This window comes from Gekko japonicus, unplaced genomic scaffold, assembly GCF_001447785.1.
Source record: "Gekko japonicus isolate JY-2015 unplaced genomic scaffold, Gekko_japonicus_V1.1 scaffold11, whole genome shotgun sequence".
NCBI classification, from domain to species: Eukaryota; Metazoa; Chordata; class Lepidosauria; order Squamata; family Gekkonidae; genus Gekko; species Gekko japonicus.
In genome coordinates, this window is record NW_015166418.1 from 86,088 (window position 1) to 102,660 (window position 16,573).

A 16,573-nucleotide genomic window follows, 5' to 3' on the forward strand; every position below is an offset into this window, starting at 1 on the left:
ATATGTATCACCTGAAGATGGTTTGCCAACTGAGAGATTTTTAACTTTCCTTGAGCTAAAAGACCACTCAGGAGAAAGCATGGCTGATTTAGTGTTCAACTATTTCACTACTGAGCTTGAAATTGACTTTAGAAAATGCCGCGGGCAGTCTTATGACAATGCTGCCAACATGGCTGGGAAGTACAATGGTATGCAGCAAAAAATCATTGGGGGGGGGGGAATTTTGCAAGATTTATTCCATGCACAGGTCACTCTTTAAATCTTGTAGGCTGTTCAGCTGTGGATTGCTGCCTTGATGCAGTGAACTGTTTTGACATTATCAATGAAATTTGTACCTTCTTTTCATCCTCCACAAAGAGATGGGCAGTTCTAAAATCATTTTTGCCATCTCAGTCTCAAGTGCCTAAATCTTTGTCAGACACTAGGTGGGAAGCACACACAAAAGCCATTTGGAAAGTTACAGTGCTATCACTGATGCCCTCAGTCAATTCGTACTCTGACGTTAATGGAAAGGGGGAGACCAGACTTCAAGTTAACAATCTTTCACAAAAAAATGGAAGAACTGGAATTTGTGTTTATGTTGCATTTTTGGACCCGTGTGCTAGGTCATTTTCACAAGGTCAGCAAAGTCCTTCAAAAATCAGACCTGTTATTGTGCAAGTTTGTACAGTTCACTTCTGGATTTTTTAAGGAAAATTAGAGAAGATTTTGATGAGCTTGAGAAACAAGCAGAAGCCACCTTGTCAAATGTTAACTACAAAACAAGGAGACAAAGAGTAAGCAAACAGCAAAGAAGCAGCATATCTGAGCCTGAACATATTGAGATCAGCGTCCTATTTGAATGAATTGTATTATCTTTCATGACTTGTTGTAAAGCACTTTAAGAGCAAGAGACCTTTTGTACCACTCTAATATTCCTGAGGAAGATCCAATTTTGAAACGTTGTTATATAATCCGCAGACGGATTATGTATGCTTGTTCTAGGATTTTCTTATGATTTGTAGGAATTTAGACTGTAATACACAGGAAGCATTTTTTGCAAGTCTTGCTGACTGCTTGATTTGTGGGTCAGACTCTCACAATTGTTTTCTTTATACTTGTTCTCTGATTAGGTCGTGTTTGTCCACATTTGTCTTGTAATGGCAAAGAAATGACAGAAGTGCACCTGATGCCTTAGATGCACTTTCTTCAAGAGATAAGTTTAGGATAAAATCCTTTATTCCTATATTAGATGCACTTGAAGCCAATTTAAAAAGAAATACTGTGTACAGTGATGTTGCACAATTGTTTCCCATTCTTGTTAATCTGACAGCATCTAAGCAAGAAATTCAGCAAGGTGTTGAACTGTTGATGGAAGCATACCCAGAAGATATTGACCTGAAACTTATTGATGTACTTTTGCACTTTCATCTGTATGTGACACAAAGTCATAGGCTTACAGAAGAGCACTCTCTGTCTCATACAGACCTTTATCAAATTATATACAAGGAAAAATTCAGATGGCCTTTCCTAATGTGGAAGCAATCTTGCGGCTATTTCTTAGCTTTATTGTCACTAACCGCTGGGGAGAGGAGTTTTTCAAGACTCAAAAGAATTAAAAATTAATTAAGGGCCACGATGTCTCAAGAGAGGTTGTCCGCACTGAGAATTTTAAATATCTGTCATCATCCTTGGCTTCACTCAATTTTGTTTATAACACTCTTCCATTTTCTTCTAGTCGTGAGGGTGGGGGATTGGGAGGGGCCTCACAAGTGGAGTAGCCTAGGGCCTCTCTTAATCTAAATCCGGCCCTGCCCATGACTGCTAAGTTTACTCAGGAGTCTTTGGTGAGGTACCCTGTCAGAAGCCTTTTGAAAGTCCAGGTATATAATGTCTGTGGGGTCACTGTGGTCTACATGCTTGTTCACTTTATCAAAGAACTCTAAATGGTTGGTGAGGCAGGACTTCTCTTTGCACAAGCCATGCTGATTTTCCCACAATAGGTTTTGTCCCTCTATGCGCCTAACTATTCTATCTTTGATTCCAGTTTCTTCTAATTTGCCTGGGACAGACATTAGGCTGACTGGCCTGTAATTTCCTGGTTCCCCTCTGGATCCCTATTTAAAAATTGGTGTCACATTTGCCAGGGCTCTTTTTGTAGAAAAATCCCAGCAGGAACTTGTTAGCATAATAGGCCACACCCAACAGCAGAAACTCATTAGCATATTAGGCCACACCCCTGACCGTGCAGTGAAAAAATAAAACAGAGCCTGTTTGGGCTCAGAACACCACCACAGGGCTCCTGTCTCCCCACCCAACTGTTTTTCATGCCACAGCAACACGGAGGAGGGGAGTTTTTGCTTTTCTTGGAAATAACGACTCCATTGCTGTTTTATTGTGGAAAACAATGCTCCCTCTAAGCTGTGGAGTCTTGTGAGTAAGAATTCTACTTTGTGAGCTATTGGCATTAAAATTGTAAGCAAGCGATTTGATATTTTTAAAAAATTAAATAGACACTGGCTTGGGTCTAGGGATGCCAGTTCCCAGGTTAGGGTGGGGGAGTCCCCTGATTTTGTGGGCTCCTGCCTTCTGCTGGCCAACTGGTTGGTGCCGGGAAGCCCTGCCCTTAAGACAGGCCATCAGTGGCCACCCCTCTCCCTCCCCTCCTGCAAGATTTAAAGGACCCTTCAGCTGATCAGTCAGAGCACATGGCCCGTCAATCAGCTGTAGGGCCCTTTAAATCTTGCAGGAGGGAAGGAGAGGGGTGGCTGTTGGCCACATGCCTGAACTCCCAAGTGGTGAATTCGGCACTGGAATTCAGCCCCCCCCCCCCCCCCTTTTTGACAACACTTTAAAGGGTCCCTTTAAATGCTGTTTGTGGGGGGGGCGCTCCTGAACTACAGCCATGAATTTACCACTTGGAGTTCAGGCGTGTGGGGCGCCGGTCCCCAACATTATGATGCCACTTCTGTGTGACATCATTGTGTTGGGGGCATCCCCACCTCCTACCGGGATGACCCCAAGTACCCCACCAGCAAAGAAGGACCTGACAACTCTACTTGGGTCTCACCTAAAATTTTCATGGATGGAAGGATTTTTGGTTTCAGAGCATATCTTTCTGCTTCCTCCTTCCTCACTGCAGCCCCCAATGCCCCCTGAAATGCTGTTCATGGGGGCAGAGGATCCCTAGGAATAGCTGGGCTGGGGAAATTAGTAAAATCACTCGCCCTAGCACCTGTGCAACTTTTGGGCAGGATCCAAGCTACTGTTATGCATCTGATAATTGTTGATAAACTTTATTACAGTCTAATAAATGATAATTCAGCTACCAAACAGCCCAGGGCCTGTTCTATTCTCCATAATGGTGACCTCTCTGGATCTAATGGTTTGCAGTTAAGAATTGTTCCAATTTCATTTAAAACAATCTTGGATTATGAAATGGCTGCTGAAGAACCATGTAAGAACAATGGTACTGTTCTGTTCTTTAAAGAATGGCAGGCTATAAATAAGCTAAATAAATAAATTTACTGATGAGCGATGTTTTGCATTTTCAGCGCCGTCTTGGAGATGCTGCAAAGAAAGCAATCAGCAAGCTGCAGGTCAGAACAATAAGGAAGGGTGATAAGGTAAAAAAAAATCAAATCTTCTTTAAACAAGCAAAAACAAGAACGTGTGCTATGGGGAAAATGCTATAGACGAAGGGGGGGAAATCAATACTTTTTTCATCAAATACTTCCTGCTACAAAAGACTGAACTGGGAGGGGGGATGGACCTTAATATGTCAGTCATGCACAGATATATTGAATTTCCTTGAACACTGTTGAGTTGCTGAGGTGAGCTGTGGAGAAAGCAGGATCCATTATACGTTCACATGATACCTACAGTAGACTAGACCAAGCCCTCAGAATGTGAAAATATTTTGTAATGTTTACATCACTTTCTCTTGGTATCTTTTACTTTTGCCTAAAAAGATTAATTCCATTGTATTTTTTTCCACAGGAAACAGAATCTGATTTTGATAACTGTGCAGTTTGTATCGAAGGTTACAAACCAAATGATGTTGTCAGAATCTTGCCTTGCCGGTGAGTTCCTATAATTGGCTACTCAGAAATATATAACCTTTTGACTTTTATAAGCAAATTGAGATGATTTTTTTTTTACAGGCCAGAAATATTTCTTTGTAAACTGGTAAGAATTAAAAGAGCCTGCTAAGATTCATTATAATGGCTTGTGTTGGGGGCTATAGAAATGAAATCCAGTGGCACTTGTACTTTGGAACAGGTGCACTTCATTGACCAGTATTTCTGTAAATTCTATCCCACACTAGAAGTGAGACAGCCAGTGTGGTGTGGTAGTTAGAGTGTTGGACTAGGATCTTAGGAGACCCAGATTCAATTGCCAGCTCTGCCATGAAGCTTGCTGGGGGACCATAGACTAGTCACTCTCTCTCAGCCTAACTTAACTCACAGGATTGTTTGGAGAATAAAATGGAGGAGAAGAGATCAGTGTCAGTCTGAGCTACTTGGAAGAGGGCAAGATAAAAATGTAGTTAGTAAATAAATGATTTACAGTTCAGTCTTACGATGAACAGTTAGTATTACCTCACTGAAATCAAACTTTGCATGGGATTGCACTGTTAATTGCAAATTTTAGTAGATAAACTATATAAGAGTAGGATAAACTGCCTTTCTGTGATGTATTAAGATGGCTGCGGCTGTGTCCGGGTAGTCATCCTGAAGAGAACCTATCGTTACCTGGGCCATGTATATAGAATCTATCATGGGAATTGGGGGTGTGTTGGGTGTGAGTGTGTGCATGAATATAAGCCGGCCTTGTACTGGTTAAGTTATCTCTTTTTGTTCCAATATAATCAATAAATGTGAGCTGATTTCACTATGCTATGCCTGGAACTCCACTACTTTACACTGGCGACGAAGTGGGATCCCGATGAGCGAGCCTGACTCTCTCCGGACTGTCACCGATCAACAGGACATCGTGCCCCGCATCACTCCTCAGAAGCACCGCACCGCGCACCGTTCCTCTGATCATCGCTCCCCGCACCGCCCTCGAGTCATGGCTGCAGCTCCAGGAACCATCGAAGTTTTCGACCACATGCATCCAGAGTTCTGGGAAGCATGGGTAGACCAGCTGACGAACTACCTCACCTTCCATGACATCACTGACACCGGTAAGAAACGGGCCCTGCTAATAAGCTTGTGTGGGGTAGCCACCATCCGTCTGGCCAAGGGCCTCATAGCACCAGCCAAATTGGAAGACAAAACATACAAGGATCTCCTCAAAGTCCTGAATGATTATTTCGCGCCAAAGCCCATGAAAATGGCGAGGCGAATGGATTTATGGGCACAAACGCAAAAAGCGGGAGAAGGAGCCACCGTCTACATGGCCAAGCTACGCCAGCTCACCATAGACTGCGAGCTGCCAGGGATCGAAGAGATCATCCTCATGCAGTTCATCTCGGGCATCCGTGATCCCAAGCTACACAGAAAGCTCAAGGGAACCACTGACCTGAAGCTCGAGACAGCACTCCAGACCGCCAACGCGTTCGAGAGGTCGCATCGGGATCGTCCGCCATTGTCTGCGACCCACCAGGTATTGCCAGGGGGTGCCCCTACCTCCTCTGATGAAAAAGAGGCGCTTCAGGTCCATCAGCCCACTTGCCGTGACTCTCACCCATCACTGTCCACTGCATCCTCCAGCACACCAGCGACCTACGGAAGCTGCGGAGAGACACATGAATGGAGGTCCTGCTGTTTTTGGGATGCCGTCTGCCGCGCCTACGGAAAACAGGGCCACATCACCCAGGCCTGCCGCTCCAAGGGACACCAGCACCACGCCACCACCCATCAAGAAACAGCAGAACTCCACAGCACCTCGGTACATCGAAACCAGGTACATTTCTTGCCCCGGGGGTCCACCAATAAGATTAAAGTGACTGTCTTAATAGAGGGTGCCCCATGCATAATAGAACTGGACACAGGGTCCTCCCTCTCAATAATCTCAGAGGAAACCCTTCGCACGCTTTGCCCTAATGGGGGACCCCCACTGGAAGACACCGGCCTCACGCTGACTTCCAAAAGAACCCGGTCGCCATTAATGGGTGGGCCAGTTCCGCGTAAAATACAAAGCCTTTGAAGGGCCCTTGGAACTGGTCATAGTTAAGGGCCGCCTCACCAGCTTACTGGGATTAGCCTGTTTCGATGCATTGGGCCTGGCCGTCACCGGAATACAAAGTATACAGTCGGGAAACTTTAGTAACATGTGCGACGAGTTCCCGGCTGTATTTGACAGATCACTTGGCCGCTATACAGGGCCACAGGTTACCCTGAACCTTGATCCCGCAGTGCATCCACTCCGCCTGAAAGCCCGGCAGCCCCCGTTTGCACTCCAGCCCAAGATTGAGGCAGAGCTCAACTGCCTTGTCAGCTGGGGGTACTGGAGCCAGTGCCCCACACAAAATGGGAGACCCCTATCGTAACCCCAGTCAAACCCAACAGGGACATCAGGATCTGTGCAGACTACAAATACACTGTCAATAAGGCCCTCCAAGACCATGCGTATCCCATTCCCGTGGAGAGCCATGTCCTAGCGTCCCTGGCCGGGGCCAAAATCTTTGGCAAACTGGACTTGGCACAAGCCTACAAGCAACTGCCAGTAGATGACACTACAGCAGACGCCCAGACCATCGTAACACACTGGGGGGGGCGTTTAAAGTCAAATGGCTGCAGTTTGGGGTTAGTGTAGCTCCGGGGATAATGGACTGTTTGCTTAAAGGAATCCCCAGAGCACAACCCTTCTTCAATGACGTTCTGATTGCGGTGCCATCTCCCAAAGCCTTCTCCAATCGTCTTAGAGCTGTCCTGCAGCGCTTCAACGCAGCCGACCTTAAAGTAAAAAGAGAAAAGTGTCTCCTCGAGGTTCCCAGTGTCGAGTTCCTGGGATTCCAAGTCGACGCCAACGGAATCCACCCCACACCGGACAAAATAGCGGCCATCGTCAACGCACCTACACCCTCCTCCAAACCTGAGCTGCAGGCTTTCCTCGGCCTGCTCAACTTCTATCACTCATTTCTCCCCCACAAAGTGGCCATGGTCAAGCCCTGCACCGTCTCTTGGACAAACACGTGCAATGGAAGTGGGGGGCCCCTCAGGCTGCGGCGTTCCAGGCTGTTAAAGACTTACTGACTTCCAATGCTGTCCTGGTCCATTTTAATGAGTCCCTCCTGTGGTGCTCACCTGTGATGCATCGCCCTACAGGGTAGGGGCAGTCCTGGGTCACAGACTGGCCGACGGCCGCAAGGTCCCAGTAGCATATTACTTGTGCACCTTGTTGGCAGCGGAGCGTAACTACGCTCAGATAGACAAGGAGGTGCTGCCGATCGTGTCGGGTGTGTAAATTCCACGACTACCTGTACGGCCGCCCCTTCACTGCCTTCACGGATCACAAACCGCTGCTGGGCCTTCTGGTCCCCGACCGCCAGACACCCCATATGCTGTCTCCACAGATGCTGCAGTGGTCTATCTTTCTTGCTGGCTACCAGTACACCCTGCTGCACAGCCCAGGCAAGGTGATGGGACACACCGACACCCTTAGCCGCCTTCTGCTGCCCGTCTGCGACCCGGCCCCCATGCACTAGATCCTGCTGCTGGAAGACCTGCCCGACCGGCCGGTACAGGTGCCTGAAGTTTCCAAACACACTGGGAAGGACCGCATCCTCTGCCGTGTTCGGGACTGAGTGGGAAGGGGCTGGCCCACAGGGCATGTGGGCCCGGAGTTCGCAGCATTCTCATCCTGCCAGGAAGAACTGTCCACCCACAAAGGCTGCATCTTGTGGGGCAGTCAGGTAGTCATCCCTAGCCCCCTGCGAGGACGCATACTTGCTGCACTGCACAAAACCCACCCAGGAATCATACATATGAAAGCCTTGGCACGGAGCTACGTATGGTGGCTGGGCATGGACGGGGAGATAGAGGACCTGGTCAAACACTGCCAAACATGCCAGGAAACACGGGCGGCCCCTCCCGGGGCTCCAGTATGACAGTGGAAATCCTCACACAAACCATGGGCCCGTCCACCTGAACTTTGCGGGCCCGTTCCAGGGACAGACCTTTTTTTTATTCTTGTTGATTCTTACTCTAAGTGGCTAGAGGTGGTCTCTGTCTCCTCTATGTTCTACAGCCGCAATCAAAGCCATGTGGAAGATCTTCAGCACCCATGGCATCCCCGACACCCAGGTGTCGGACAATGGAACTGCATTCCTGGAGTTTGTGCAGTATTACGGAATTCAACATGTCCACTCCGCTCCATTCCACCCGGCAACCAATGGACAGGCGGAGCGGATGGTGTGAACTACCAAGGAGGCATTGGATCATCCAAGGGGAATGGGACTACAGGCTAGCTGCCTTCTTGTTTAGCCAACAGACGACCCCGTATACCGCCACAGGACGCTGCTTCACTGAACTCTTAATGGGCCGGTGACTGACAACCAGACTGGACTGGCTTCACCTGGACTGGGCACCCAACCACAACCCAGGCCCGGTAAACCAGGAGACACCCCGGGGGTTTTATACTGAGGATCCAGTGTACGCCTGAAACTATGCACAGGGAAAACCCTAGATCCCGGCCCGGGTGGTTAGAGTAATGGGACCGCTCTCATACGAGGTCTTGACTGAAGATGGCCAGATCATCTGAAGGCACATAGACCAACTGTGCTGTCACCTGCTGCCCATCGACGACCAGGAGGTACAGGATGCCGAGGACAGCAAGGTGGAACCTGCGTTGGGGCCAGCAGAGTCCGATACAGCCTCAGCGCCTGCTCCAAGTTCCTGGGACCTCACCAACCGCCACCTCCAAGCCACCACACCCTGGGCCAACCGCGCCAAACTGCACCCCATCGAAGCCACGGCGCTCCACGAGAGAATGGCAGCGCCCAGAGTACTTGTGGGACTTTGTATGCTAGTACTTTGGAACTAAGGGGGAAGGGTGTTATGTATTAAGATGGCTGCGACTGTGTGCGCCTGGCCATGCGGTCTACCAGACTCACAGACCTTCGGGTCTAGAACAATAGCCACGGTGGATCCTAGCGAGGACCAATGGGAATGCTAGGATCCTGAAGAGAACCTATTGTTACCTGGGCCATGTATATAGAACCTATCATGGGAATTGGGGGTGTGTTCGGTGTGAGTGTGTGCACGAATATAAGCCAGCCTCGTACCGGTTAAGTTATCTCTTTTCATTCCAATGTAATCAATAAATGTGAGCTGATTTCACTATGCTACGCCTGGAACGCCACTACTTTACACTGTGCTAACTAAGGATGGGCAGAAATTGGCTCAAGAGCCAAAATTAAGGCCAAACTTGGGCCGGTTTGGAGCTCGGGAACTGATGTTTGGGGAAAGGCGCCTTCCCCGAACATTTACTGGAGTTTTGGCGGGTTCAATTCAGCTGTTTGGGGCCAGCCATTTAACCCTTTGGTTTTACTCCCTCCCCCCAAAGTGGCAGGGAGCAAAACTGAAGGGTTAAATGGCTGGCAGCAATATAAACCTAAGAGCTGAGCAGCATGGGTGCAAGCCATTTAACTCTTCAGTTTTGCTCCCTGTCACTTCAAGGGGGGAATAAAGCAAAAGGGTTAAATAAAGCCCCTTCCTAGGTGATCCCTGCCCCCTTTCTCTTGACTGTAGCTCACTGTGCCCAGGAGAAAGGGAGAACCAAACTTGCCAGACCAGTTTGGTTTTTGTGAGGCACATTCAGTTTAATTCGCGGTTCTGTTTGTGGGTCGCCCTGAATCGAACCACCTTTTTTAGGTTTGTGCCCATCCCTAGTGCTGACTTACTGAACCTGCTGGTATTCATCTGTTAAATCCAGTATAATAGCATGCCACCTAAAATGTTTGCCATAACTTTCTGTGCTGTGTATGTACTTCCTCTGCTAAAATGTAAATCAGATTCAATAGCTGAAGTCTAAAATAGGCTGATGATAAATCTCTTACAGGTGACTGAATATATATCCTTTTACCACTCCTCCATTAGCTGTGTCATCCTGAGCTGAGTTGCACTCTTCTAAGGCCATTGATCTCAATGGACTTGGAAGGGTGCAACTCAGTTTAGGATGGCACTGAATGAAACTTTGTACACAAGATGTAGAAATGTTATGCTACTCCATTGAAAATAAACAACAAACCACCTAATTGACTTAAAAGGCAACACTCCCACTCAGTTCACTTGGTCAAGGATTGTTTCTGTTATCTTAATCTAATTTCATTTAATTTTTGAAAGTACATAATGTGATACAATCTTGACAGATATTGACTTCGAGTCACTCAGCATGGATAGCCATGTTATTGAAGCCAAGAGTCATTTAAAGCTTTTGAGTGTGAGAATCCCAAACAACTGCTGACTGTGAAGCATTATGCTGTGTCATGCGCAACCTGCTACGGCTTGCAAAGCTTGGACTAAAAATGATGGAGAACTTTCATTTTTCATATTGCACAGCTTCTGTATTCTTGTGCGTGTGCATACATACTTGTGAGAAGGAGCACATGTTTGTGATCTGTTTTATTCAGTGATCAGTACTTTTTGATATCTTCGAGTAAAATTCTTTTGTTCACTGAAAAGATGAGCTGGTTACTTCAAGGGCATAAAGCCCAATGTAAAGTTTTGGCTATAAACTTTTAGAATCCCCATAAGTTACAGTCCCACATAGCTGAATATATCTGTCTTTTCCCATAAGCCTGCTGCTTTTTGAGGTCTTGTGAAAGGATACTGTTCACAGTTTCTTTCAAGAGATGAGATGTACTGTTGGCCAAACCTATATTGGGTTAAATGTAAAAAACAAATCATTTGACTTGCAAGCACAGAAGCTTTACATAGTATCCCTGATTCTCCACGTTTCCTGGTTAAGGGGAAAATGCTGTTCAAACATATCACAAAGATGATCTGACTCTAATGGTAATAAGAGAAATAATTTTTTTTAAAAAAATATTTGTTTTATTACTACAAAGACTATAAAAGGGAGGGAAGTGCATGGATATACTAAAACTAACCTGTGAAACTACAAGAATAAAGCAAGGATCATATTATCATCAAACATATTTGACGTCCTACGATTTACCAATAAAAAAAATAAGAGAATGACACTGAATGCCTTCTTACCATAACATAGCTAACTTGAGCCCTTTTAACCATAAATATATGGTACATTATATATACATGTAATATATGGTACATTATATCCTATTATTTTTATACATTCAGTAAACTTTCAGAATTGCATGATATTACAAAATTTTATTATTATCTCATGTGTTTATTTTTTTCATATTTCAGCTTAACTTTGAGGATTTGGGGAGCTGCTATTCCTTTTTCAGAGTCAGAATCTTCTGGAGAGCTACCAGAATTGCTTGAACTGTCCTCAGACTCATGATCACTTTTGTCTTCTACTTGTGTGTTGTCCTCTGTTTTTCCTTTGTCTTTAGCTGCTCCTTGTTGCTGTTCGAAGAAAGTCTTTGCTTTCTGGGCAGAGTCAATTTTCATCTTTTTGTTGTTATAGTTGAATATAAGTCCTTCTGAGAATGTCCAACCGAAGGGAATTGAGTGATTATGCAGAAAAGACATTAAATTTTTGTATTGTCTCCGTTTTAATATCTCAAATTGAATGTCTTTCAAAGTCCTCGCTTCCTCACCTTTAATTTTCAGAGGGTTCCCAGTTGTCGCTTTCAGGATTACATCTCTTGTTGATCTTTTGGAGAATTTAACAAATATTTCACCAGGCAGCTTGTTTTTCTTAATGAAGTCAGAGTAGGTCCGATAGACCAGGTCGATATCCGCTTTAATATCTACCACTGGTGCCAATGCTTCGCTTAATATTTCTTTTAAATTTTCCCCTTTCTGTTCTGGGATACCTTGAAAACAGAACAGATATAGATTTCTCCATTTGCAGCTGTACTAGTTGTTCTTTATCAGAGACCTGCTCTTTTCCCATGACCTCCAGTCTCTATTTAACATCATCTGTCTTAGCATCAACTTGTTTAATAGCTTTGTCTGTTTCATCTGCTCTTTTGTCTATTCCCATCAGTTGTTTCTGGAAACAATCACGTTTGTTATTGATGTTAGACATCTGGTCCAGCAGAGGGCACAATACCATTGCCATCATATTAGGGAAGTCAATAACTACTTCCAGATTAAGAGTAGAAGTTACTGAATGGGTAGTTCCTGGAGAAAGTCTTTTTTTCAACGCTGTTTTCTCTCCTCTTCCCGACATCTTTACACAAGGTAAAATCCGTTTAAATAGACTGAAAGTTCATCGATTTCACTGTGCTTTAGGCTATTTTGTAACTCCTTTGCTTGATTTAAGATTCTCTTGCAGCCACCATCGCTTTTACTTTCAAACTTCTGCTTGAGTACTGCTACTTTTCATGGGGGGGTTCCCCTCTCCACCCCTCCCTCTACGTCAGCTTGATGCTTTAGAGCTGTTTCTCTGTTTTGCCAGCATTCAGACTCTGTGGAAGACAAACGTATTGTAGTTTGCTTTCTACTGGCCCAGGAGATTGGTCCATCTCCATACAGGAACAAGTACCTACAGGTGGATTTATAGTCTAAACTGCCCAGACTGCATCTGTGTAACCAACTAACTTTGGATTACTGGTGGATGCCAATTTTAGTTTCAAACCTAAAGTTCCTTTTAGATATCTAGCTACCCTTTTTACTGCAACCCACTCTTTCTTGCTAAGTGCACTTGTCTTTCTACTAAGGAGCCCAACACTGGTTGCAATATCTGGTCTGCTAGTGGTACTTAAGTATAGGAGTTTTCCTATGGCATTTCTGGTACTGATGGTCTTTAGATAAAGACTCACTTATTTTGGTGTTTTTAAGAAAGTCAGTTTCCATAGGTATTGCCACTGTTTTGGCATTTTCTAGACCTAACATCTGTAAGAGTTCAATTATTTTCTGTCTCTGGTTTAGGAGAAATGAACCATCTTCCTCCCTTTCAGTTTGAATGCCCAGGTAGTAAGAAACATATCCTATCTCCTTAATTTCTACTTCTCTGTTTAGGCCCTCTACCACACCATTATAGCCCATTTGACTGTTATAACCCAGAATCAAGTAATCAACATATGCAAGAATAAAATTACAATGTCTATCTTTGTGTTAAGTGTCCAGGCATGAATCAGCTTCTCCTTGCTCGAAGCCTTGTGCTATGAGCACTGTGTGTAATTTTTCATTCCAGGCACATACTGCCTGTTTTAGTCCATTCAGCCCCTTCTGCAGTTTGCAGACTAAATCTGGTTGTTTGGGGTCTATAAAACCTTCTGGGTGCTCCATATGCAGATCTTCTTGGATTTCCCCATGAAGAAATACTGTCTTTACATCTAGATGTTTGACCTGCATCTTCTTGGATGCTGCTGTGCTCAAAAGTAATCTGATTGTACTATGTTTCACCACCAAAGCAAAGGTTTGATTAAAGTCCTGACCATATTTTTGTGAGAAGCCTTTAGCATCTAATCTTGATTTGTAGTGTTCCATGTTTCCATGGATTCCAAAAGATCTCCAGGTCTCCAAACTGTGAGTTAAACAATGCTCAGGTGAAAAAGTGAACGGACCCTGGTAGTAATTGGAAGCGCCTAAGTTTGAAGTGTGAAGGGAGAGGGACCAAGTACCTCCCCCCCCTTTTTGAAACCACTTTTAAATCGGAAATAAAAAGAGAGCTAAAATAAGCGCATAAGAAGTTAAGTGAATGCAAAAACTGCCAATATATACAAAGCGGATTTAAATTGTATAACTTTTGCCTTGTTTTGGAAAACTTACTTCTTGTTGATATTATGGCTGAGAGAGGACGGAGGGTGCCGGAGAAAAAACTGGTGACCGGAAATAACATACCAACAACTCCCTCTCAGAACCAGGAAGTAACTACAGACTTTTCTTCACTGTTAGCAAATGCACTGCACCCCCTAATGGAACAGATGACTAACCTCAATGCCAAACTGGACAGTGTTCAAAAACAACGGAATCAAATGGATAAGAGAACCTCAGTAACCGAGAAAACATTGAAAAAAATGGAAAAACAGACTGAGAGTATCAACAAAAGAGTAGATGAAGCAGAGAAGGAAAGATCCTCTGATAAAACGCAACTAATACAGCTCCAGCTGGAAAGATCTATGTATGTACTACATTTCCATGGGATTCCTGAAAAGAAGAACGAGGACTTAAAAGAACTTTTGGCGGAGGCTTTGGCTCCATTAATTGATTACAAACAGGAAGACCTAGTGAAAGAGATGGATATAGCCTATAGGACTTTCCCAGATTTTATAAAGAAAAAGAAACTCCCAAGGGAAACCTATTTAAAATGCATGTTGTTTGATTTTAGACACCCACTTGCATCCAATAAGATTCTTTCCTGGTGGTAGCTTTGTCATGTTTTAATTTTGTGTAGAGCATCAGTCTCCTTTTGTGCTGCCTTTGTTCACCTACTGGCTTCGGTTGCTGACATCTGTTCTACATCCTTCAATGTAGAAGGTTCAGAGGGTAACAATGACCTTTTGAGGTAGGACAAGCACGAAGCTGATATGCCTCTGTTTGGTCTCAATGAGCAGCAGAGGTGTGGTCCTGCATTTTATTTACATTTTTATTATTATTTTACATTTTTAATAACATTTATACCCCGCCCTGCAATGCAGGCTCAGGGCGCTCACAGTCAGTACATAAAATACAGTTAAAACCACATAAAACCATATAAAACAGTTCCATTATTAATACGGTTTCATAAAGTGCTGAAGAGAGTTACTCAAGATGGCTTATTTCAGTGTACTTTTTAAAAGAATATTAATACAAAAAACAAAAGGGAAGATGAGAAATAGAAAAAAGATTATACAGAATATTTACATTTATCTCTAAAACATTCATAATACAAATATTGTATCAAAAATGAATAAATATTTTTCTCCCATCTCATTCATTGTCATTTATAACAAGGCATTTGCAATTATAGTTGCCTCAACAGGGCAGAGAAGTAATAAGGAAAAATAATAAACAATATATATTTTAGATCTGTTCCGATTTCTGTTTATATAATATACCTCATAGACAGTAAGGACTGTGATAAATTAAAATTAGTAGTTTACCAAACCTCAAACAGTAGTAATTTGATGATGATTAAAATACTGAATGCTTGATTTTAATACAAATCAAAAACTTCTCTATGTATGGCCTCACTAATTCTTTAATAACATTAGAAATATCTTAAGAAATCTTAGGGGGGAAGAGATCATACAACCTCTATCAATATAATAAAGAAATAGTATAAAATCATATAAGTTATTGTAAGAAAAATATTGTATATTAAGTACTGGCTATATACCCATTTTCCACATTTCCACTCTTGTACAACTTTGTTAAATAAATCATACATTTCAGAGTATTAATTTCTATTTTGTTTTCTCCTTGATTATGACATAAAATATGAATAATAGGCTTTCCATTTCTTTTGAAATTCTTGTATCAGTCTTCTATTTACATGGTGTGTTAGCTTTGCCATTGCTGCATATTCAGCTAATTTATCTTTCCAGTTCTCTTGGTTTGGGCATTCTTCTGCTTTCCATTTTGTTGCTAGTATAACTCTGGCAACCGTTATAATATAGCTGAATAGCTCTTGCGAATTATGCAAATAGAGGAAAAAAGAATCTCAATATTTTCAGGGGAAATGTCCAATAACATAGTCTCAGCTTTCATAGTGAATATGATTTTCAGAATTTTCTGCATTTCTGCATGTATTTCTTTCCAATATTTCTTCATCAATTTACATGTCCACCACATATGGTAGAAAGTTCCATCCACCTCTTGACATTTTCAACGCCCCTTTGTAATTTTTGTCCATCTTCTCAATGCCTTTTGGAGTGATATACCATCGATAGAACATTTTGTACCAATTTTCCCTTAATGCTTGACTAGCTGTGAATTTTATATTCTTCATCCATAAGGTTTCCTATTGTTGAAGAGATATCTTTCTCAAAATTCTGCATCCATTTCATCATACACATTTTGACCTGTTCTGTCTCTGTATCGTATTGGAGTAAAAGTTTGTATATTCATCCTAATAAATTATCTTTCGGTTGTGTAATTATCTTTTCAAATTCAGTCAGTTCTCTTATTGTGCTTCTATTTGTATAGACATCCTTTTAAAATCTTTAAGTTAATTGAAAATACAGTAACCATTGTATTTTTTCCCTTCTCTTATCTGTTGCCAGGACTTCACTAGAGGTGTGGTTCTGCTGTCACAGAGCTGTCCAGTCCACCTGTCTTCTCATTCACTGTGTTGAATGCTTCCTCTTCCTGTGTTGTACTGCTCAGGATCTCTGGCACAAATGCTTTGGAATCTGTCTTCTCAGGTTGTGTGACTTGTTCTGATGTTTCATCACTGGGCACTCAGAGCCAGTTTGGTGTTGTGGTTAAGTACGCAGACTCTAATCTGGGAGTTCATTCCCCACTCCTCCACTTGCAGCTGCTGGATGACCTTGGGCAAGCCATAGTTCTGGCACAGCTGTTCTTGAAAAAGAGCAGTTTCTGTCAGGAGCTCTCAGCCTCAC

At 43.5% G+C, this 16,573-nt stretch overlaps 1 protein-coding gene across 1 annotated transcript in view; it reads left to right on the forward strand.

Annotated features, from left to right (window-relative positions):
* Positions 1 to 16,573, forward strand: part of RNF150 (ring finger protein 150) — a gene marked incomplete at its 5' end in the record, with an annotated part of 64,491 nt that overhangs the window by 24,639 nt on the left and 23,279 nt on the right. Inside the window, 2 exons of the mRNA XM_015411575.1 lie at positions 3,534 to 3,605; positions 3,979 to 4,061. Coding sequence (XP_015267061.1) covers positions 3,534 to 3,605; positions 3,979 to 4,061 — 155 coding nt within the window. The remainder of the gene's footprint in view (positions 1 to 3,533; positions 3,606 to 3,978; positions 4,062 to 16,573) is intronic.